The 24,718-nt window shown below is 38.2% G+C and overlaps 1 protein-coding gene across 27 annotated transcripts in view; it reads right to left on the bottom strand.

Moving 5' to 3' along the window:
• Positions 1–24,718, bottom strand: part of LRRFIP2 (LRR binding FLII interacting protein 2) — a 125,407-nt gene that overhangs the window by 18,083 nt on the left and 82,606 nt on the right. For 12 of the 27 annotated variants that reach the window (XM_021666577.2, XM_012455690.2, XM_021666573.2 and 9 more), the window contains 6 exons: positions 23,802–23,846; positions 21,688–21,804; positions 18,766–18,837; positions 10,401–10,571; positions 3,906–3,998; positions 1,335–1,427 (listed from right to left, as the gene is read on the bottom strand). In XM_021666577.2, coding sequence (XP_021522252.2) covers positions 1,335–1,427; positions 3,906–3,998; positions 10,401–10,571; positions 18,766–18,837; positions 21,688–21,804; positions 23,802–23,846 — 591 coding nt within the window. The remainder of the gene's footprint in view (positions 1–1,334; positions 1,428–3,905; positions 3,999–10,400; positions 10,572–18,765; positions 18,838–21,687; positions 21,805–23,801; positions 23,847–24,718) is intronic. The other 15 variants (XM_021666576.2, XM_021666580.2, XM_012455705.3 and 12 more) reach the window with 3 other exon arrangements.

The raw sequence follows: 24,718 nt of genomic DNA, 5'->3' as shown, positions 1-24,718 counted from the left end.
CTCTCTGTTGCCCAGGCTGGTCTCAAGCTCCTGGCCTCAAGCAGCCCTCGATCTTTGGCCTCCCAAAGTGCTAGGATTACAGGCATGAGTCTACAAACTCTTAAGAGGTAATGGGATGTGTATATTAATGACAGAGGTCCTTGGAGTGATGAAAAAGACTGGACCCTGCTGACCACTGGTTGGGCTTCAGAATGTTTGTAACAACATGCTGAGGGTATGATCCAGAGGGTTTCATATCCAGGCATGTCTCTCAGAGATGCTCTCAGGGATCTTTAACAACTATTCCCTATCCCACCTAACCTTAAGCAGAACAAGACTTTTCTTACATGTTGTTTCCTCTGCCTTTCCCTGACAAGGTAAGCCTCTGGCAGCTATGGCTAAGTGGTTCCCCTGCTGCAGAACAGAGCTCAGCCAGGTGATGGGACTGCCAATCAAAGTCCACATGAGATGAACTGGAGGGAATTTTTTCCAGCCTTTGGTGTATGTGCAAATCTACCTGCAGGACTTAGCAAAACAGCAATGAAGACATTTCATTTATCTGGGCCCTTACTTGGGGGAGTTCTGTGGTTATAATTACAGACAGCCACCCTAGGAAGTCTTACATTCCTATCCATTTCTGTAATTAAATTGATTTTAATCTCTTCCTATTTTATTCACCAAGGATTTACAGGATGCTAATAACTTTCTCCCACCTACTCTCTTCTTATCCAAATTCTTGTAACGTAAGGATATCAAGTTAACCACAGAGTTTGAACTGAATGCCTGTGGCTGCTTCTGGATAAGAATCCTATCCAAGCACTTTGGGAGACCGAGGTGGGTGGATCACCTGAGGTCAGGTGGTCAGGAGGAGACCAGCCTGGCCAACATGGTGAAATCCCAGCTCTATTAAAAACACAAAACACTAGCTGAGTGTGGTGATGTGTGCCTGTAATCCCAGCTACTGGGGAGGCTGAGGCAGGGGAATCACTTGAACCCGGGAGGCAGAGGTTGCAGTGAGCTGAGATCATACCACTGCACTTCAGCCTGGGGGACAGAGTGAGGACTCCATCTCAAAAAAAAAAAAAAGGAATTCTAAGGGAATACAGAGAAATTTCCTTTAAAAGTTCCTACTTACACATTTTACAAGCCTAGTGTTGGCTGAAAAGTAGAGTTCTTTCCAGGCACAACATCAGGTTTTCCCATGGAAGTCTCTATCTCCTGCTTGTTCATTTTTCATACTGTGTAAATGCTCGACAATAATCAAAAGGACAGGTTTTTTGAATCTCTAACTTAAATTCCATTGTTGTTAGTCCTCATCAATGAGCTTCTAACCAAAGCCCAATTTCATCTCATACCCCAATTTTTTTATCTTTCCAAAGAAGTGTCTCCTGGAGGTCAAACACCTCTTTTGTCATGGTGTCTATTTTCTGCTGCATGTGCTGCTTCTCCTGCAGAGGAAGAGGGGAAGAGAAGTAATAAAAGAGCAGAAAGAAAAGGGAGGGGGTTTGAGGGAAGAAATAAAAATAAAGCCGATAAAGAAACTTAACCAAAAGGGAAAGTCTGTGATGAACAGGAAAAGCAAAATTGGTTTGCCAAAAGAAAAGATGACATTCACAGTCTTGGCCACACGATTCCCACTGGCTTGCCCCTACAAAAGTAAGCAAAGGAACCAGGAATAACTGTTCCAACCACAGCTACGTGGCAGCAGCCCAGCTAGAATTTCTGTGTACACACAGCTCCGTATGTGTATTCATTCTGTGGTAACTGCCTTTTTTCAAACAAGAATTTACATTCCTAGAGAGGGAAATTTAGGTTTGCTTATGAACAAATGATCTTTTATCTTAGAGAACAAGCAGTAGTTTTGAATTTTATTATTTTTTTTGAGACAGAGTCTCACTCTGTTTCCCAGGTTGGAGTGCAGCGGTGTAATCTTGGCTCACTGCAACCTCCACCTCCTGGGTTCAAGTGATTCTCCTGTCTCAGCCTCCTGAGTAGCTGGAATTACAGGCATGCGCCACCACGCCCAGCTAATTTTTGTATTTTTAGTAGAGACAGGGTTTCACCATGTTGGTCAGGCTGGTCTCAAACTCTCGACCTTGTGATCCACCCGCCTCGGCCTCCCAAAGTGCTGGGATTACAGGCGTGAGCCACCGCGCCCAGCTTATTTTTTAAGCAGAACTGATCATTTTGAATTTCTGTTAGCAAAATCTATGATAGGCAAGAACACCATGAATTTGGTATTATTTTAAAGTTATTTATATTATTTTAAAGCATTTAAATTTAGCATTTAGCAATCCATAAATGACCTTTCCAATTAAGCAATGGTGCTTAACAGGTTTTCTTCTTATGCATTATTGGTAAATTATCATCTCCTACTTTCCTACTCACACATTAGGTACTTTACCATGGAATTTTCAATTGCAAAGACCAAAAGCATTATTTGTAATATTTAAAGTTTTTCAGCATAACCATATATACTAACATCTAAAAGATGTTGATTCTAAATGTAAACAACCTCTAAAACTAGTTTTCAAAATCTGTATGCCTAGCATCTAAGCTACTAAAGAAGCCACGGTGATGAACTATAGAAATCAAGCATTATATTCTTCTTAAATGCAATTACAATTAAAAACTAGAACACTTTACCAATCCTAACTTAAGCTATTGAATTTGAGAAGCAGCCCCCAAAGCAGGCTTATTTTATGAAATCGTAAAAGTGGGAAAGTATATGTTTTAATTAGAAAAAGAAATAAAAAATGGTTGGCATTTTGGCACAAAAAGATATAAGAACAAAAAGGGAAAGAATTTCACATTATTTTAAAATACTAGCAGGATACAGATTCTGGAAAATATGCTTCCTAACTCATATGGAGAAAAACTAAGAAAATTAACTTCACATGTAATCTGATAGATCCAAAAGGTTATCTGTATCTGCAGTTGAAATCCACAAATTCTGGGTATGTTCAATTATTCTTAATAATGACAAAACACCAATCTTCCAAATTTAAAAAGTCATTTCTTTTTCTCTATTAAATGGTTTTTTAAAAGTCATTTGTAGAGAGAGATATTAAGAGGTAGGTCTGAGGGGAAAGAGGAAAAGAGGGAGAGAAAAAGAAAGGCCAGGGTCTGAGTAGCCAGGAGTGTGGACAAGTGTGGTACGCGAGCAACCTCCCCTGGATCATTAACATCTATGCTTCCTGACATCTCTGGCCTGTCAACACTAAATTAACATTAGAAGCCTTTGATAGCTACACCTAGATAGTGGGCAGGATCCCCCCTCAAACTTATTTCCATATTTATGTAAAAGCATCATCTCAAGAGGGAAAAGCACATTTAAAGAAAGAAGATGCATGCAATGGAGTGGGCCTACAAGGAGGACAAATGCTGTCAAAGAGTTCCTGGTGTTCTGTGCTTCATTCCATTCCTAAGATGCTGCCAACAATGTGGGCGTCCCTTCGCCTGCAGAAACCTGAACCTTCAGACTAGCCATTCTTGACCTTTTTATACAGAAGGTATCTTCACATTACTTCTTTTTTCATTTAGCCACCTCAGAAATGTATCTACCTGAGTGAAAAATCAAACTTATTCCCCAAGAACCGTGCATTCACTAATTTCAAATAATAATGTTACTCTCTAATTTTTCCTTTTGTCCATTTCCTAAGATATCTTTAAGAAACTGTGTGCTGAGGAATAAGAGACACAAAAATTTCTGCTACCAAAGGGGGGTAATGTTTACAGGATTTATAGTATCAATTTTTAAGCATGATCTGGTTTATGTTTGAAAAATTTTAGTGTACAGTCAAATGTAAAGAGACAAGTAAACTCTTTGATGCATCTTAACTCTCCTTCCCTCCCAACACACACATCCTCATCCCATTCAGCTCATTTTTTTCAAAATTAAGTATTTCCACAGTTCACGTGCGTACCTCAATAAGCTCATCTCTTTGCCGAAGGCCTTCCTTAAGTTCTTCCATCTTATGCTGCAGCACACTACACATATGTTTCTGCCTTTCCAACTCCTGTTATTAAACAAATGATATCATTTACACAGGTCATGGCACACAAGAAATTTGAAAACATGCAATACAACACACAGGTTAAGTATGACCTCCAGAAACATGCCCAAACTCCTGATTCATAGTAACTTAGAAAAATTGTGTAATTATTTATCTGGAAAACCTGAACTAATCAATGGCAAAATTATTATAAACAAAAGATAATTTAGTAAAGTAACAGGTTATAAAATGAACATATACAATTCAATAACATTCATAGATACAAATAAAAATTTAAAGAAGGAATAACAAATGCAATATCAAAATAAAATAAATATTAAGTCAAATATATACATGTAAACTTATAAGATATATCAAAAACCTCTATGAGGAAAATTATAAAAAACATTCCCAAAAGACAGAGAGGTACAACTGAATAAATGGAAAGGCATACCATCTTCTTGGATTAAAAGTCTCACAACATTATAATAATGCCAGTACTCCCTAAATTAATCTATAATTTAATGCTGTACAAATAAAAATACCATCAGGTTTTTATTTTCTCATCAGAGTAAGGCAAGGTGATTTGAAAGAAAAACACAAGAAAAAGTAGCCAGAAAAATACATACTGAAAAAGAAGAAAGCCGGCCTTACCAGATAGTAAAACATATTATAAAGTTTCTATAATTCAAACAATGTTGTTATGGCACACGAATATAGACCAAGAGAGCAGAATAGAAGATTCAGGAAAAGACCCATTTACATATACAAATACATTTAAAAACAACAAAAATAGGAGCATCTCAAATCAATGAGAAAAGAAAGACTTTTAAATTTGTAATGTCAGGATAACTGGATATCCATTTGGAAAAAGATAAAATTGGAAGCATACCCCACACGACAGACCAGGATAAATTCCAAATCAATCAGAGGTGCACGTAAAGAAAGAAAGTCAGGGAGTGAATGGGGGAGAGGGAAGGAAAGGGAGAACAAACTGCACAGGAACTAAAAGAGAAGTAACCAAGGAGTAGAGCAATCTTACTAAGAAAATGACTCAAAAATCCACAAGCAATGAGGTAAAGCTACAATAAATTAGACTACATAAAAATAAAAACTTTGCCAGGCACAGTGGCTCATGCCTGCAATCCTAGCACTTTGGGAGGCTGAGGCAGGCGGATCACTTGAGGTCAGAAGTTCGAAACCAGCTTGATCATCATGGCGAAACCCCATCTCTAGTAAAAATTCAAAAAATTAGCTGGGCACAGTGGTGTGTACCTGTAATCCCAGATACTCAGGAGGCTGAGGCAGGAGAATCACTTGAACCTGGGAGGTGGAGGTTGCAGTGAGCAGAGATCACTCCAGCCTGGGTGACCAAATGAGACGCCATCAAATAAATAAATAAATAAATAAATAAATAACTTTGGGCTGGGCCTGGTGGCTCACAACTGTAATCCCAACACTCTGGGAGGCGAGGCAGGTGGATCCCTTGAGCCCAATGATTCAACACCAGCCTGGGCACAAAAAATCCAAAAATTAGCCAGGCTTGGTGGCATGTGCCTGTAGTCCCAGGAGTCTGAAGGCTGCGGTGGAAGAACGACCTGAGCCTGGGGAGGTCAAGGCTACAGCGAGCCATGATGATGCCAATGCACTCCAGCCTGGCAACAGAGTAAGACTCTGTCTCCAAAAAATACATACGCAAATAACTAAAACTTTTGAATGGCAGAGACTCTCTAAAACTAGAAAGAAAAAAAGCACTAACTGCATAGAAAAACAAGCTACAGAAATGGACAGTTTACAGAAAATGAAATGAAAATAACTCTGAATATGAACAGATACTCTTACTAAGAGAAATGGAAACAAACTATTTGTCTCACCAAAACACTAGTAAAAGTTCAAAAACTTGACAACATATTCCAGGACGGAACTATGGGGAAGGAAACAGGCCCTCGTACATTTTGGTGAGAATGCAATAGTATAAAGCTTACAGAGGAGACCTCGGCAGTATCTTGCAAAACTACAAACCTTTCCACACAGCAATATCACTCTTCATCATAGATACATTGGCCAAAATACAAAAAGGCCTATGCAGTATGTTATTTCTACAGGACTATTTTTAACAGCAAAACATGACAAACTTGAATATCTATTAATAGGGAACTGGTAGAATAAAGTATGGTACATCCATACTGTGGAATAATTATGCAGTGGTGGCCGGGCGCGGTGGCTCAAGCCTGTAATCCCAGCACTTTGGGAGGCCGAGGCGGGTGGATCACAAGGTCAAGAGATCGAGACCATCCTGGTCAACATAGTGAAACCCCGTCTCTACTAACACAAAAAATTAGCTGGGCACGGTGGCGCGTGCCTGTAATCCCAGCTACTCAGGAGGCTGAGGCAGGAGAATTGCCTGAACCCAGGAGGCAGAGGTTGCGGTGAGCCGAGATCGCGCCATTGCACTCCAGCCTGGGTAACAAGCGAAACTCCGTCGCAAAAAAAAAAAAAAAAAAATTATGCAGTGGTGAAAAAGAATGAGCAAGATACCTCTATACTACATTCATCATAAAGTGATAAAATATAGATGCAGAACAGCATTTATATTAATAGTATGCTACCATTTTCTAAGAAAGGAGAATAACAAATACAATATTTTGAATGATAATATATATATACACACACACATATATATCTTTTTAGATTAAAAATGGCTACCTACTATATCTTTTGAGATTTGAAAAATGGAAAGATAAACCATTAAATTTTTAAATTCCCTAAAGGAAGGAGAAAACAGGGATAAAGAGACAGAGATAGAAGATTAACTTCTTTAAATATATTTTCTTTGTTAACTTGACTCAAGATCTATGTAACTATTCTACATAATTGTAAAACAAAATTAAATTTAAAAAGCAGTTCCTAGTGGAAACAACTTAAGTGGCCATCGATAGATGAATGGATAAACATAATGTAATATATACACAGTGGAATATTATTCAGCTTTAAAAAAGAAGAAACTCTTGTCACATGCTACAACATGGATGAGCCTTAGGACATTATGCTAAATGAAGTAAGCCAGTTTGAGACCAGCCTGACCAGCATGGAGAAACCCCGTCTCTACTAAAAATACAAAATTAGCTGGGCATGGTGGTGCATGCCTATAATCCCAGCTACTCAGAAGGCTGAGGCAGGAGAATCACTTGAACCTGGGAGGCAGAGGTTGCAGTGAGTAAAGATTGTACCATTGCACTCCAGCCTGGGCAACAAGAGCAAAACTCTGTCTCAAAATAAATAAATAACATTAAATAAATAAACTGGTAATGATAAAATCAGAACATCCCATTTTGCAGCCCCTATTCAATTAAAGGATCTAAGCACTCACCTACAGCATAACAGCTAGCCACACATCTGGACCTCCTGAAGGAAGACAACTGCACCATCTTTGAAGCAGACTTTCCAAAAAAAACTAAAGTCATATTTATTAAGTCTCTATGCCTTACTACCTATGTACAGAGAATACAGAGGAAAGGGGAGCATGATGAAGACACTACGGGGATGAAAACAGACAACGTGTAAGACTGGGAAATATTAAGCAACCCAGTTTCTTCAACATATATATTATAAGAAGAAAAAAGGTGAAAGGGAACCTATACATGAAAAGAGACTTAAAATTTTATCAACTAATTCCAAGGTGTGAAACTTATCTGAATCCTGACTTTTTTAAGTGTAAAAAATAAAAATCATTTATGGCATTTTGAAACTGCTAAATATGTAATATGAATTATTGTTAATTTTACAGGTGTGAAATGGTCTTTTGATTATGCTTTAAAAGAGAAACAATGGGCTGGGCACAGGGGCTTGTGTCTGTAATCCCAACACTTTGGGAGGCCAAAGAAGGAGGACTGCTTGAAGTCACGAGTTCAAGACCAGCCTGGGCAATACAGCAAGGCCTCATCTCCACAAAAAGATTTTTAAAAAACAGCCAGGCATGGTGGCATGTGCCTACAGTTCTAGCTACTCAGGATCGCTTGAGCATAGGAGATCAAAGTGAGCTATGACTGTGCCACTGTACTCCAGCCTGGGGAGCAGAGCAAGACCCTGTCTGTAAAAATAATAAAATAAAAATATAAAACAAAATAGTTATTGTAATTCCAAGAGGCACTAAAGACATTTAGAAAAATTTTATTAATACTGTATAATAATTATTGAACGGTCCTTCTCTACTCTTACTACCTGCTTCTGTAATGAAATACACCAGAGTGCCTGACCTCTTTGTTTATCACTGAATATAACATTCTACTGTACAAAGCAATAGTTGTTTAGAACGAGAGAGCTTGGAGTAAAACTATGTTAGAAAGAGATACTGTCACAAAGTCTTCTGCAACATGGTACATGAAGCAAATTTCCAGGGTATTAAAAAGATTTAATAAATTTTAGGTTTGAAAAGTATAAGGCCCATCACGGTGGCTCACAACTGAAATCCCAACACTGTGGGAAGCTGAGGTGGGGAGATTGCTTGAGCCCAGGAGTTGGAGACCAGCCTGGGCAACATGGTGAAACCCTGATTCTATAAAAAAATTTTTTTTTTAATTAGCCAGGCGTGGTGGTACACGCCTTTAGTCCCAGCTACTCGGGAGACTGAGGTGGGAGGATCACTTGGGCCTGGAGACAGCGGTTGCAATGAGCTATACTACTGCCACTCCACTCTAGCCTGGGCTACAGAGTGAGACCTTGTCTCCAAAAACACGTACGAGATTAAGAAAAAAAAAAACTATGCATACTAAAATAACTATTACCTTCTAAAATAACCAAGAGAAAAACTAAGTTGGTTAAAATAGCTAATTATAAGGGTTTTCTTTATTTTAAAAAACGCTCAAGAGTATTTGAGATGATGGAACGATAATTCATTTTAGTACTGACCATTATATACTTAGCATGAGATTTTACTTTAGTCTGATAGAGGCAAAGAGCCAAAAATAGATATGAAAAAATGTATGGGACGGCAAAAAAAAGGAGTCCACAGGACTCTAGGAAAAGCATGATGGCTTAGAATCTCCAAAAATGGCCTATAGGGTTTACAAGAAGAATCAGAGAGGAAACCACCTTTTGTCAGCACATAATGCTCTTCCACAGGCCACTGTCAGTCCAATATGAAAACAACTAGAAGACTCCTAAATAATTTTAGAGCAGTTTTAGATTCACAGCAAAATTATGTTTAAAGTACAGAGAGTTTTCATATACTCCCTGTCCCCATACATGCACAGTCTACCCTATTATAAACATCCCACACTAGAGTGGTATATTTCATTCTATCAGTGAACCTGCATTGACAGATCACTGTCACCCAAAGTCCAGAGATTACATTAGGGTTCACTCCTGGTGCTGTACATTGGTTTTGGACTAATGTATCAATACATGCATCCATAATAACATGTATCCACCATTATAATATAATACAGAATGGTATCACTGGCCTGAAAATCCTTTGTGCTCTGGTCTATTCATCCCTCTCTCCTCCAAACACCTGGCTAACACTTTTTGAATGTGACCAAAACAGGCTGGAATGGGCATTTCTAGCCCTCAAGGAAAGAAATTCCTATAAAGACTATGGTAGTAATGCTGGCCTCTTGGAGATTATATAAACAGCTTCTGTCCCTTTGTTTTGTGCAAGTTCAGATTGTTGTTTCTAATAATTTATCAATACACGTTTCCTAAATTATTTTCTGGATTTTTTTATATTAGCAATGTAGTAGCAATCCATTTCTGGTAATAATACCCATTTGACCTCTGCTTGAACTGACATCAACACTTTAAAAAGTCTGAAACATATGCTTTTAAAAGATCCCAATTTGTTTTCTGCAGTTGTCAAAGAGCAAATCCCGGTCTTGGGCAATGAGTTTTATTCTCCATCTGCACATTTTAACATTATAGCTTATAAACCTCTAAAGAAAACATCTTTCGATTTCTAACGCACATCTCCAAATTGCTGATTTAAAATAACCGATTAAAGACATCTATCCAATTATTTAGAAAATGAATTTTCTTGAACCGTTCAGAAGTTCATAGAAAAGAATGAATCATTTTATTGAGAGTCTTTGGAGCTTTGCAGGAGTTCCAGCCACTTATAACTGGAAGAAGTAAGTAACTCACTGTAACTGACCCAATTAAGAGATAGAAAATGAAGATAAAACTTTAGTTCTATTCTATTTTCAGAAACTTAACAGAAGACATAAGCTTTTCCTCAGGAAAATAATTTTTAAAAAATAGAAAAGGAAAATATGTCAGGGCCTGAAACCTCATGGTGTTCTTTCAATTTCCTTGGGCCATTCAGTTTTGACTGAAACATCATTCCTAAGTAAGTATGCCACAATCTTCCACCACTTTATAAGTGGCAGACTTTTATTTTCTGTCCCAAGAGAAATATCAGATAAGCATTACCTTTGATTTTTCTTCATTTTCTCTATAAAATTCCGCCATCTGTTCCTCCTGCTCTTCAATAACATCCTTGAGTGTATCTACCTGGTAGATCAAATTGTTCTTCTCATTGTCTAACTGTGCATTGGAAACCATGGCTTTCTTGTATTTTTCTTCCACTTCAGACAAAGATTCCTAAATGAGAGTTGAAGTCATCAGTCTGATATCTAAAATATGCTAATTGTATATATGCAATATAACAGGAAATTATGGCACGGCCACAAACACATAAAGATGCATTTTCATAAAATACAAGTGGTTTGGGGAACTCCTCGTTTAGTAACATGCACATGAAACAGGAAGACAACAATAAGCCGATAATGCCTTTATAAGAACAGTATGTGCTCTCTGTTCCCCAAGAAAACAAAATTAAGCAGCAATATAGCTTCTGAAAGATGAAAGAAGTACAAACAACATATATCTGTAAGTCATGAAATGAATCAATATTTTCAGAAATTTTACTCTTACAGTTTTAATAACAAACTGGTGGTGTTCAGAATGCAGTGATACCACAGAATATGGCCTCTCTTTACATAAGTGAACTTCACACTCATTTGAATTTTGCCACTTTCTAGACAGTTGTTTCCAGTACTTTCCTGTTCTGCATAAAAATACCGATAAAAAGGTAAATATTTTTTCCCAGCAATTACCCACATTTCAGTCATGTTTAAATAAGCAATACAAAATGAGTATTTAAAAAAAAGCTTGGCTAGGCACAGAGTTTCATGTCTGTAATCCCAGTACTTTGGGAGGCCAAGGTGGGTAGATCTTGGGCCCTGAAGCTCAAGACAAGCCTGGGCAACATGACAAAACCTTGTCTCCACAAGAAAATACAAAAATTAGCCAGATATGGAGGGCCACCTGTAGTCCCAGCTACTTGGGATGCTGAGGTGAGAACACTGATTGAGCCCAGGAGGTCAGGGCTGCAGTGAGCAGTGATCATGCCACTGCACTCCAGCCTGTTTAACAGAGCAAGACCCTATCTCTACCAATCAATAATTAAAATAAAACAAAATAAAATAAAGAGTTTGATCTAGAGTTACAGTTTTGAAGTAAAAAAAAGAGAAAAAGGCACCATAAAATGCCTGAAATGTTATATACCTCAAATTTTTCTGCCTAAGATACACGCTTGTGTGTGTGTGTGTGTGTGTAACTGTATCTAATTTGGTAATTACTACTGCTTAGTGACTTTTTTAAAGCTAAAAAAAAATGTTTCACATAGGAAAAGTAATCATTTATGGAAATATATTTAAAAAATACTGGTGCAAATGTTTATCAATGAAATGGAATTAAGAGCCCAGAACTCTCACATTTAAAATCAGTTAATTTTGGACAAAGGGGTCCATATAACTCTATGGGAAAAGAATAAATGGTATTGGGACAAGCATGGATACCCACAAACAAAAGAATGAAGTTGGACTCCTACCTCACACCATACACAAAAATTAACTAAACATGAGCCACGGATCTAAATGTGAGAGCTAAAACAATAAAATGCTTCAAAGAAAATATAAATAAATCTTCATGACCTTGGGATAGGTAATGGTTTCTCAGACACATCAAAAGCACTATAAACTAGCAGAGTGCGGTGGCTCGCACACGCCTGGATGTAATCCTTGCAGTCTGAAAGGCCGAGGCAGGCGGATCACTTGAGGTCAGGAGTTCCAGACCAGCCTGACCAACATGGTGAAACCCCATCTTTACTAAAAATACAAAAATTAGCAGGGCATGGTGGTGGGTGCCTGTAATCACAGCTATTCAGGAGGCTGAGTCAGGATAATTGATTGAACCCAGGAGGCAGAGGCTGTAGTGAGCTGAGATCATGCCACTGCACCCCAGTCTGGGTAACAGAGCAAGACCCTGCCTCAAAAACAAACAAAAAGCACTATAAACCATAAAAAGATAAGACTGCATCCAAATGTAAAGCTTTTCTTTTGGCTGGGCACTGTGACTCATGCCCGTAATCCCAGCACTTTGGGAGGCTAAGGCGGGCGGATCATGAGGTCAGTTAGTTCGAGACCAGCCTCGTCAACATTGTGAAACCTTGTCTCTACTAAAAATAAAAAAAAAATTAGCCAGATGTGGTGGTGCGCACCTGTAATCCCAGCTACTCGGGAGGCTGAGGCAGGAGAATCACACCATTGCACTCCAGTCTGGGTGACAGTGCGATACTCCGTCTCAAAAAACTTTTTTTTTCTCAGCTCACTGCAACCTCCACCTCCTGGGTTCACACAGTTCTCCTACCTCAGGCTCCTGAGCAGCTTCGATGACAGGCACATATCACTACACCTGGCTACTTTTTTGTATTTTTAGTAGAGACAAGGTTTCACTAAGTTGGCCAGACTGGTCTCAAACTCATGACCTTGTGATCTGTCCACCTCAGTCTCCCAAAGTGCTAGGATTACAGGCATGAGCCACCTCACCTGGCCCAAATGTAAAACTTTTATGCTGCAAATGATATAATCAAGAAAGTAAAAAGACAACCCATAGAATGGGAGAAAATATTTATAAATCCTATATCTGATAAGACACATATGCAGAATAATATATAAACAACTCTTACAACTCAACAATAAAGGACACACAAATTAATTTAAAAATGGGCAAGGACCTGAATAGATATTCTCCAAAGAGGATATGCAAATGACAAATAAGCACAGGAAAACATGCTCGGCATCATTAGTCATTAGGAAAATGCACATCAAAATCACAATAAGATACCACTTCACATTCACTAGGATGGCTATAATCTATAGCAAAAAATACAGAAGACAAGTGTTAGTAAGGATGTGGAGAAACTAGGTCTCCTATATATTGCTGGTAGTAACATAAAATGGTGCAGTTACTTTGGAAAACAGTTTGACAGTTCCTCAAAATGTTAAACATAGTGTTACCATATGACCCAGCAATTCTATTCCCAGCAAACTACCAGAGAGAATTAAAAAGATATGTCTACACAAAAACTTGTACACAAATGTTCACAGCAGCATTACTCATAATAGCCAAAAAAGTATAAACAACTCAAATGCCTATCAACTGATTAATGTATTAACAAAATGCAGCAAATCCATATAGTGGAATACTATGGAGCCATTAAAAAAAAGGCTGACAGTTATTATGACATAGGTGAATATTGAATATATTATGCTAAATGAAAGTCAATCACCTATTGTATGACTCCATCTGTATGAAATCTCCAGAACAGGTGAATCTCTAGAGACAGAAAGTTAGTGATTGGGTTTCTTTTCTGGGTGATGAAAATGTTCTACAGATGAGTTGTGCTAGTTGCACAACTCTGAGTATGCTAAAAAAACACTGAATTAAAATTTTAAGTAAATTTTTATGGAATGTGAATTATATCTAAATAAAAATACATACACACACACACACACACACACACACACACTTTTTTTTTTTTTTTTTTGAGACAGGGTCTCATTCTGTCACCCAGGCTGGAACCTCCCCAGACTCAGGTGATTCTCTCACATCAGCCTCCTGAGTAGCTGGGACCACAGGCACATGCCACCACACCTGGCTAATTTTTTTTGTAGAGACAAGGTTTCATTATGTTGCCCAGGCTGATCTCAAACTCCTGGGCTCGAGTTATCCACCTTGCCTTGGCCTCAGAAAGTGGATTACAGGTATGAGCCACCAGGCCTGGCCACACACACTTTTGATTATGCTTCATAAACCAGAATTGAGTTGTCAGGCAAGATTTAAACTAGGATTAGAAACAAATTTGTTTGTTTGTTTTTTGAGATGGAGTCTCGCTCTGTTGCCCAGGCTGGAGTGCAGTGGCGTGATCTCAGCTCACTGTAACCTCTGCCTCCTGGATTCAAGTGATTCTCCTGCCTCAGCCTCCTGAGAAGTTGAGATTATAGGCTCCTACCACCTAATTTTTATATTTTTAGTAGAGATAGGGTTTCACCATGTTGGTCAGGCTGGTCTCGACCTCCTGACCTCAGGTGATCCCAGCACTTTGGGAGGCCCAGGTGGGCAGATCACGAGGTCAGGAGATCAAGACCATCTTGGCTAAAACAGTGAAACTCCATCTCTACTAAAAATATAAAAAATTAGCCGGGTGTGGTGGTACGAGCCTTTAGTTCCATCTACTTGGGAGGCTAAGGCAGGAGAATTGCTTGAACCCGAGAGGCAGAGGTTGCAGTGAGCTGAGATTGTGCCACTGCACTCTAGCCTGGGCGACAGAGTAAGACTCTGTCTCAAAAAAAAAAAATTGGCTAGGCATGGTGGCTTACATCTGTAATCCCAGCAATCTGGGAGGCAGAGTGGGAGGACTGCTTGAGCCCAGGAGTTGTAGACCAGCCTGAGCAACATGGTGAGACCCTGTTTAAAAAAAAAATTTTTTTTTTAAAGAACAGCACTTTCTAGAAGGACTTAATTAAACTTAAAACCAATAAAATTGAAGCAAGTGCATATTTCAGACCCATATATGAAATATATATTCATGTGATACCATCTATATATAAATGAGATTTTCTTAAGGTTAAACTTTTTTCTTGAATGATTCAGGTGGGTTCCTGACTAATATCATAACACCTAATAATAATAATAAACATTTAGATTTTCTTTACATGCCTTATTGTGTTTAATTCTTTCAGTAACTCCAACAGGTAGGTATTATGTATCATCATGCCCATTTTACACGAGAGAACTGACAGGGACGCTAAGTCACTTGAGGCTGGTCAGTGTCAGGAAGAGGTAAATCTAACTTTTTCAAAAATATTTTATTTATTTTATTTTTTAGACACAGGGCTTCACTCTGTCACCTAGGCTGGAGTACAGTGGCACAATCATAGCTCATTGCTGCCTCAAACTCCTGGGCTCAAGCAATCCTCCCTCCTTGGACTCCCAAAGTAATGGTATTATAATAAATGATATAGATAAGGCAAAAGTCTTCCTTGACCACGCTCCCTCCAGAGGCACAAGCACTACTGGTTTGGTAGAGTATCTTTCAGGCCATTCCTTATTTGTTTACAGTATAAAATATATACCCTTGACTTCATAGGTATTTTTAATACAAATTATATATAGGTATGGCCACTATGCCTAGCCCAGAATATTTTTAATAATTCTCAAATGTTATCTTATCATTGAAGTAACAGCTGCTTTAAAAGTACCTAAGCAGGGGCCGGGCACGGTGGCTCATGCCTGTAATCCCAGTGCTTTGAGAGGCCAAGGGGGAGGACTGCTTGAGCTTAGGAGTCAAGACCAGCTTGGGCAACATAGCAAGACTCCATCTCTATAAAAAACGTAAAAATCAGCCAGGTGTGGTGGTGCACACCTTTAGTCCCAGCTACTCAGCAAGCTTTAGGCAGGAGGACTGCTTGAGTTCAAGGTGGCAATGAGCTATGATTGTGTCACTATACTCCAGTTTGGGTGATAGAGCAAGAGACCTTGTCTCTAAAAAAAAAAAAAAAAATTTAAAGTACCCAAGCAAAACATAAGATTTTCATTGGAGGTAAAAATAAATGATATAGATAAGGCAAAAGTCTTCCTTGACCATGCTCCCTCCAGAGGCACAAGCACTATTGGTTTGGTAGAGTATCTTTCAGGCCATTTCCTATTTGTTTATAGTATAAAATATATACCCTTGACTTCATATATATATATTTTTTTCTTTTGAGACAGTCTCGCTCTGTCACCAGGCACCAGGCTGGAGTGCAGTGGCGCAAGCTTGGCTCACTGCAACCCCCACTCCCAGGTTCAAGCAATGCTCCTGCCTCAGTCTCCCAAGTAGCTGGGATTACAGGTGCCCACCACCACGCCCAGCTAATTTTTACATTTTTTAGTAGAGATGGGGTTTCACCCTGTTGGCCAGGATGGTCTCGATCTCTTGACCTCGTGATCCGCCCGCCTCAGCCTCCCAAAGTGCTGGGATTACAGGCGTGAGCCACCATGCCCAGCTGACTTCATACATATTTTTAATACAAATTATATATTCTACATTTTGTTCTATAGCTTGCCTTTTTCCAATATTATCTTGGAAAGCTTTCAATCACTATAGATTTACTATTGTTATTTATTGCTATAACTCTCTACTTAAATTTAATAAGGTATTAATTTTAATAGTTTTTAAAATGGGTTAATGGGTTTAATCCTTTGATTTACAGAATCATTAATCTTTTATGAAATAGATCACTTAAATTTTACAATTAATATTTTACTACATTTTCTGGGTAATAGTACACACGGGCAAATACTGTATTAGCAATAATAATCAACTTTCCTGATAAAAGGAAGGACGGAGGGGAGAGTGGCTGAGAGTATCCCAAAGGCAAACATAGAGTAATGTCACAAGCAATGAGCCAACATCCTTCTTCAATAGGATACATCACACCACCATGCTTGGTCACCAATCAGACAATTTTGCTTTATTTTTGTGGGGTTTTTTCCACTTCAAAGTGTCAAGGATAAATGTAATCCGAAGTCAAGTTCAATTATACTCTAGCATAAATTAGAAAAAGGGATCTCCTCTGTTCAAACCTCAAATCTAATCCGTTCTTTGGTATTCTTCAAAGAATGCAATAAATGGTACCTCTAACACGTAAGGAAAAAATGTTTTAAATAAAGTAAAATGACAGTAAGAATGCCCCTGAATCTTCAGCATGATTGCTTTCCCGATACGCTGTTACACATGTGACTTCAATATTAGCATATTAATTCAATGTACCAGATTTGTTTGATCCAAGATATTTCTAAAAGTTGTATCTCTAAAACCTTAAAAGAGAGATCAAATTCTGAAGATTAAAGCAGCAAGATTAAATGAGAACATCAACTAATTCTGTAATTCTTTTTGATATTTACTGAAAAACGCATGCTGCTCTATCAGCAACTTTCAGACTTCCCTCATGGGCACTTCCCATTGGAGGTCTCACCTTTGTTGGTCCTAAATCTTACTCTGTTTCTCATGGACCATACCACTTGCATGAAGGGGTACGATAGCTGGGCTACTTCAAATCATGCCATGGAGGATGACAAAAGCCTTGCCCATGAAGTCCATGCTTTGCCCTTTGGATATATCCTGAGTCATCTTTCTGAACGTCTTGCTTTTTGCTTTTTCAGAGGTGTATTGTGTATTTTGCTTTTTTGTTTCTGTGTGTGTTTGTTTTGAGACAAAGTCTAGCTCTGTCACCCAGGTGGGAGTACAAAAGCACGACCTCAGCTCACTGCAACCTCCACCTTCCTGGGTTCAAGCAATTCTTCTGCCTTAGCCTCCCAAGTAGCTGGAATTACAGGCGCCTGCCACCATGCCCAGTGAATTTTTTGTATTTTTAGTAGAGACCGGGTTTTGCCATGTTGGCCGGGCTGGTCTTGAACTCCTGACCTCAGGTGATCCACCCACCTGGGCCTCCCAAAGTGCTGGGATTACAGGCATGAGCCACTGTGCCTGGCGTGCAGTGTGTATTTTGATTTCAAATCAGGACATACATGTGTTCAAATAAACTGGTTTCTTCATAATAGGAGGCTTGAACTTCAGAATGAAACATACGAAAAAGAAGAGCATGATAATCAAATGCTATTTACAACCAAATTGTCTGCCTCACACATTTATACAGAAAAACATTAGTCATCCTTTCTGGGAAAAGATAAAGACCATTTAGATTTACCTTCAAATTCTTTAAGGCACTAGATCTGTGTCATCCCTTTTGACCTATAGGTTAAGAAAATCCCAGCCAAAAGAAAATACAGGCCTTATGCCTTCAGGTTCCTTCCTCTAGGGGGCATATTTATAATAATGATGTCTCAGTTGCTACTTCCTCCCACATTTAATACTGACAGTCTGGTAACAGAAATATGCAACATTTTTTCATTTAGCATGGAAGAATTTTGAGGTCCAATTCTCAATAAAAATATTCTTAGTATTTTTTTAGCTGTTTGCCCAATATAATGTTTTATGGCTAAGACACAAGGGATATGCATGTATTTTTACAAGGTTTTAAAACTGTAAAGGAGGCTGGGCATGGTGGCTCACACCTGTAATCCCAGAACTTTGGGAGGCCAAGGCAGGAGAATGGCTTGAGGCCAGGAGTTCGAGACCAGCCTAGGCAACATAGTGAGACCCTGTCTCTATAAGAAAAATAAATTAAAAGGATATCTTCTGCTGAATATTCAAAAACTGTACTACACAATTAAACATAAGCAGAGATTGAAAGTTCACCATTCCTATGCACTGCAGGTTAAGCACATGCTTAAAAGACAAACAGTGTTAGTAAAGCTATGTGCAGTAGGTTAACAGAACTTGCAAAGCCACCATTGCCAACACTTCTGCATACAGAGCATGCTTGGGCTGCAGAATGGGCCCTAATACCTTTAGTTCTTTAAGCCCCTGCATGTATCTCCCTTCTACATCCTGTATCTGGTCCTTAAGGTCATAGATATCCTGCAGGACATAGGAATGAACCATTGCATAAAACCATGCACAAACATATCTTAAATCACAAAGGATTCAGATGAAACATGACTCATTTTTGTATATTCCAGACTAAAAGCAGAGAAATCAAAATACAAAAACATAACTCCCACTCCAAACCACTGAAAGGGTCAAACAGGTCAGGGGATAGTGGGACTGGGGGAAGGTCTAGAGTCATCAATCTAAAGTTAAATATTTTCTTGGCATTAAATTTTGTTGACAACAGCATAGCAAATGGAGACAGGGCTATATATAAGGGAAAAAGCTATATAAATTATAATACTTAAAATCATGCATTTTTTAATATTTTATAAATCACTTTAAATTTTTTAGTATAATGCTTCACCTAGAACTAGTAAAATATACAGTAAATTAATAAGAGGCAGAAAATTTTAATGATTCATACACAAGTTTTAAAAAATATAATAAATAAATATGAACAAAGTTTTCTTTCAATGACTTGGTTACCGGCCACAATTAACTAGAGAGAGAGGGAGTAAAGGGAGGGCAGTTAAGCACAAACGTTTTGAACACAATGTCAAATAGATACCATTTAAATGATGAGAAAAGTACTTGCTCCAAATGTTACCATAATCCTTATAAGAAAAGGGAAACAGGTCAAATTTTAAATGGAAAATACTGTTTCCCTCGTGCCTGACCTTGTTATATAAGGTCTATTCTGAATGCTCGATTTATGTCCAAAATAACTGCACAGGGCCCTAAATAAAATTCTGCAATTATAAACAGGATCAATTATTACAGGCTGATCATACACATTTTTGGTATTAAACTTTCCCTGCTCCCTTCACTGCTTCTCCAGTAGGTTTGACTGTCTTTTACTCATTGATTCATTTAATAGACATTTATGAAGGACCTATTAGGAGGCAAATGATAGGATACAAAATATCAGTTCCTTCAAGAAGGTCATTCTCTCAAGGAAGAAAAACAAGCAACAAGTAGTATGACAAAAGCAAGCTAAGTCTAAAGCTGGAGGGCCTTGTCCTCATATCCTTTTGTTCCACTAGAATGTCGTACCTAAAGGCAACTTATTCAACTTTCCACCCAGGCACTTATGTCAGGTGCACAGTAAGAGCTAGTAGGAGCTCAATTAATACTGATACCTTCAAAGCCATGGCCATGCTGGCCGAGGTGCTCTCCTTCTCTCACACTGTTGCAAGCCTCTCCATCCTCCCCAACCCCCAGCCCATTTCCACAAGTAGCCCATTTCACAAGTCAGACTCCTTTTCCAATCTTACTGACAATTTTTTTTAAGGCTAGTCAAGTGAAGCAATGAAAGGGGAGAAGGAACAAAGAAATCTGTAACTGATTGTGATTACTTGTAAACACCACTGCACTCAGACCAGCCCCTACCTACAATCTTACTCAGTCACCACCTGTCCTACTTCGTCTACTGTGTCAGTGAAGAGGGGACCTCCAGTCCAGGCAAGCCCATCCATCCAAGCCCTGGACTCTCCTCTCACCCACTCAGGCACTTTGATCTGTCAGTTACCCTCTCTCCTTCCTCAACCTTCATCCTCTCTCTCCATTGGCTCAACTCAACCAAAGAAATAAATAATCAATCTCATATTTAAAAGAAAGCTAAAAACATTTTCTTAAATTTCTCTCTCCCTACCTATTGCCCAACCAATTCCCTGTCTCTCGTATTCAATCCAGAGCAAGTTTCTTACATTTTCTCCCCTGGCATTTTTGACTTGCTCACCTCATCCTCACTGTTGAACCACAGAGTTACTGCTCTTCTGGCCTGCAATGCTTCCTCTGACTGTGATCAAAGTTATTTTTTAAGAATACAAAGCAGATAGTATTGCTCTCCTGTTTAACATCCCATCGTTGTCAGGGTAAAACTGAATTCCTTTCAGGCTAGAATACAAGATGCTTTGTGATTTGACCCCGCACTACTCTTCCAGCCTTCATTCTTACTACTGTTCACTTCTCATCCTACCCTCTGGCGACTTTGCTATACAGCTAACTTTATGGGTTCTCTGAATGCATCTCTTCGAGAAAGACTTCCCCCTTCAATTTCTTTGCCTGGTTTATTTTTATTTTTCCTTCAAACCTTAGCTCAAAGCTGTCTTTTCTGAAAAGACTTTTGTTATCTCTTCTCCTAGTCCAATTTAGATGATGCTTTTCTTAATTACCTTAACAGCCCTATTCTTGCTACTATTGTATAACACCACCTGGTTTTGTATCAGTTTGTCTTCCCTATGAAACAGGGAAATCCTGAAGGCCAGAACATGTTTTGCTGCTTAAATCCCCAAGGCCAAGTGCTCAATAAACGTTGAATGAATGAAGGAATGCAATTTCTCTGACTACCCCTTGCCTCACAAATAGCAGGTTCTGTTACCCAAATATTATCACACTTCTATTAGTATGAAAAACTGAGAGATAACTATATTCAAGCAGCTGAATACCATCATGGCTCAAAAGACTAATAATTCCCACAATCTAGTTCTTTGTTCACCCACATATTTTCCATTTAAAACATGGCCAGTTGTTTCTGAGAGAATTACTTTTACATACATTACAAAGTGCTTTTTTTGGCATTTGCAAATTAGCAGAAATTCCAACACCATCAAATTTTCAGAAAAGGGGACAGAAAAAAGAATTAACTAATCTCCTTCCTTTCAACTCTGAAACACCTGAGTCACACTTTTTAACTGTACTAATTTGAACTGTACTAATTTTTTAAAAAAGAATCATATTCCTTATTTCTACTAAGTCACATTAAAGGTTAAAAGTTGTCATATATTACCACGAAGTCAAAAAACTGCTTTTAAAAAGAAAACCAAAAATTTCAGTTACCCGTAATTCACTTAATGAGGTGTCTGGATCTATTAAGCTGCTGGTGTCCCCACTTCCTCGTCTGGATGAGTTTCCACTTAGAGGGGTTGTTGCTGAGGCAGAATTTCGAGATGACGGCTACAAAAAGAAATATGACACTTCTAAGTCTCATTTCTTTAAAAATATGTTTGCTGTGGAAACTAAAAACAGGGCAGAGTGGTTGGGGGAAGATGTGGCCTTCAGATGAGTAAGTTATCATGTGCAATCAATGGTCAATTTAGATTGGCTTTGTGGGATGAGGCATTGAGAGAAGGGCCCAAGCATACTAAGCAAAATTTCATTAACACAAATACCTTATCAGAATCTAGAATTCATCATAACCAAAAAGAAAACAGTTTTTATGAGTGTTTATTTTCTAAGTTTATCTTTGCTATCCACTGAAGTGAGCACATCAGATTAAAGCAGTTGTATAATTTTATAACTAATATGCTAATCAGCACTTCCCCTTTTTAGTTTCTGAACTGCTTATGAATCTCTTCTTTCTCTAATACTTTGTTGATAAAGATGAAGACACTATTTGCACTGGAGAGCAGCAACACTGGATATTACTATGAATATAGACTGTTCTTCCCAAAATTAGCTTAAATGTGAGATTATGCTATTGATTAATAAACAGCATGAATCTGTGCTGTCCAATATACTTGCAATTAGCCACTGAGCACTTGAAATGTGGTTAGTCCAAATTGAGAGTATAGGAGGCATACCAGATTTTAAAGGCTTAGTGTAGAAAAAAGAATAAAATATAATAATTTTATATTTATTAGTTTTGTCTCTTTCTTTTTTTTTTTGAGGTGGAGTCTCACTCTGTTGCCCAGGCTGGAGTGCAGTGGCAAGATCTCGGCTCACTGCAACCTCCACCTCCCAGGTTCAAGCAGTTCTCCTGCCTCAGACCTCCCAGACTGAGGAGTTGCTGGGACTACAGGCATGGAACAGCATGCCTGGCTATTTTTTTTTTTTTTTTTGCATTTTTAGTAGACACAGGATTTCACCGTGTTGGTCATGCTGGTCTCGAACTCCAGACCTCAAGTGATTCACCCACCTTGGCCTCCCAAAGTATTGAGATTATACGTGTGAGCTACTGAGTCCGGCCTAGTAATTTTATACTGATTATATGTTGAAATAGTTTGGATATTTGGATTAAATAAAATATATTACCTAAATTAATTTTACCTGTTTCTTTTTACTTTTTTTTTTTTTTTTTTTTGAGACGGAGTTTTGCTCTTGTTACCCAGGCTGGAGTGCAATGGCACGATCTCGGCTCACCGCAACCTCGGCCTCCTGGGTTCGGGCAATTCTCCTGCCTCGGCCTCCTGAGTAGCTGGGATTACAGGCACGCGCCACCGTGCCCAGCTAATTTTTTGTATTTTTAGTAGAGACGGGGTTTCACCATGTTGACCAGGATGGTCTTGATCTCTTGACCTCGTGATCCACCCGCCTCGGCCTCCCAAAGTGCTGGGATTACAGGCGTGAGCCACCGCGCCTGGCCCTCTTTTTACTTTTTAAATGTGGCTACCAGAAAATTTAAACTTACATACAAGTTCAGATTTGTGGCTTGCATTATATTTCTACCGGACAGAGCTAATTTATCTTTCTTGGGTATAGCATAAAATTAATTCTGATAAATCATTTCCCTAATTGACTTTCTAAAAATATTTTCAGAAGAAAGAGACTTTAACACAAAGCAAATCCTAGAAAGGAGTATTTTACTTCAATAAACAATTTATATATAAAAGAAAACAAAGTCTCAGAGTTTGTCACCACCATTTCTAAAGAAACTTCATATTCAGTGTTTACTGGCTTCTTCTCAGGATCAATTTCTAAAGGAATGAAAATCAAAAAAGCAGACAAAAGCTAAAGAGGTGACATTCAAGGAAATAAAATGCAGCGCGTGTTTTCTTCCCAGGGCCTCACATGATTTAACTTCGAAGGAATTTTGGAGGGTCAAGGACAGGAAATAGATGAAGGGAGGAAAAGCAGCTACATCAGACCAATTGTTGTAAAATAAATAATGAACAAGTCACAGATAACAAGTTTAATTGACCTTGATAATTTCCCTTAGGAATTTATATACTCACTCTTGTATAATTTTCAGCATACTGTTTGTCAGATTTTTCATCCAACTAGAAAAGAACAAAGATAAAAATCAGGAAAGATGCTTAGCAAGCTGATTTTTTTTTAGGAGAAAAAAAGTGATCTTAATTTGAGTTTTCCAAGTTCAGTGATATTTGAAGCCTAAAAATAAACATATTAAAAATGAAATAAAAATTCCCATTTAACATAAGACAAAATGTCAGCAACTTTAATTTTTATCCTAAGGAAGACATTGAGTAAGCAATCTATGTTTATGCTTACTCAAAAGTTTAGAACTTAGATAAATTTTCTGTTTAAGATATTTAAAACACATTGAAGAAGGCTACATATAAACTTAAGTTTTAGCACTGCAAATGTTAATACAAAAAAAGCATGTACATATTAAAAGGAAAAGTCTGATAAAACCAAAAGTGAAAAAACTTTATTTCTAAACATTGTTAGGACACAGGACACATAGATAAAGACTAGTACACTCAGCCAAAAAAGTTCAGATTGGACTAAAGCATGTTAAATACGTCACCAAAATATTTTCTCTCACATCATTAAGGATTTTTTTTTCAGTAATACATGCACATGTGACCTCCCCAAAAAAAAATCAAACAGCACAAAAGGATATGAGTAGGGCTCTCTCCCTACCATGCCATACCCTGACCACCCATCTCTTTAATAGCAACCAATCCCAAAGTCTTTAAAAAATTCTAGTAAGTGTCCCATATATGTTCTCTATCTTCTTTTTCCCCTTACCAAGTCTCAGAGATTTGAGAAAGTACTTCATCTTTCTTCATAACATTTATTACTCTCTGACACTATGGTATTTATTCACTTATTTATGGTCTGCTGTCTTTCTATAATGTAAGCTCTGTATCAGTATGTTCTTTCTGTACTCCTAGTACTAAGAATA

The sequence above is a fragment of the Aotus nancymaae genome, unplaced genomic scaffold, assembly GCF_030222135.1.
Source record: "Aotus nancymaae isolate 86718 unplaced genomic scaffold, 86718_ANA_hifiasm-v0.15.2.pri h1tg000038l, whole genome shotgun sequence".
NCBI classification, from domain to species: domain Eukaryota; kingdom Metazoa; phylum Chordata; class Mammalia; order Primates; family Aotidae; genus Aotus; species Aotus nancymaae.
The sequence above is the reverse complement of the archived record's forward strand: the minus strand, read 5'-3'. Positions and strand labels throughout refer to the sequence as shown.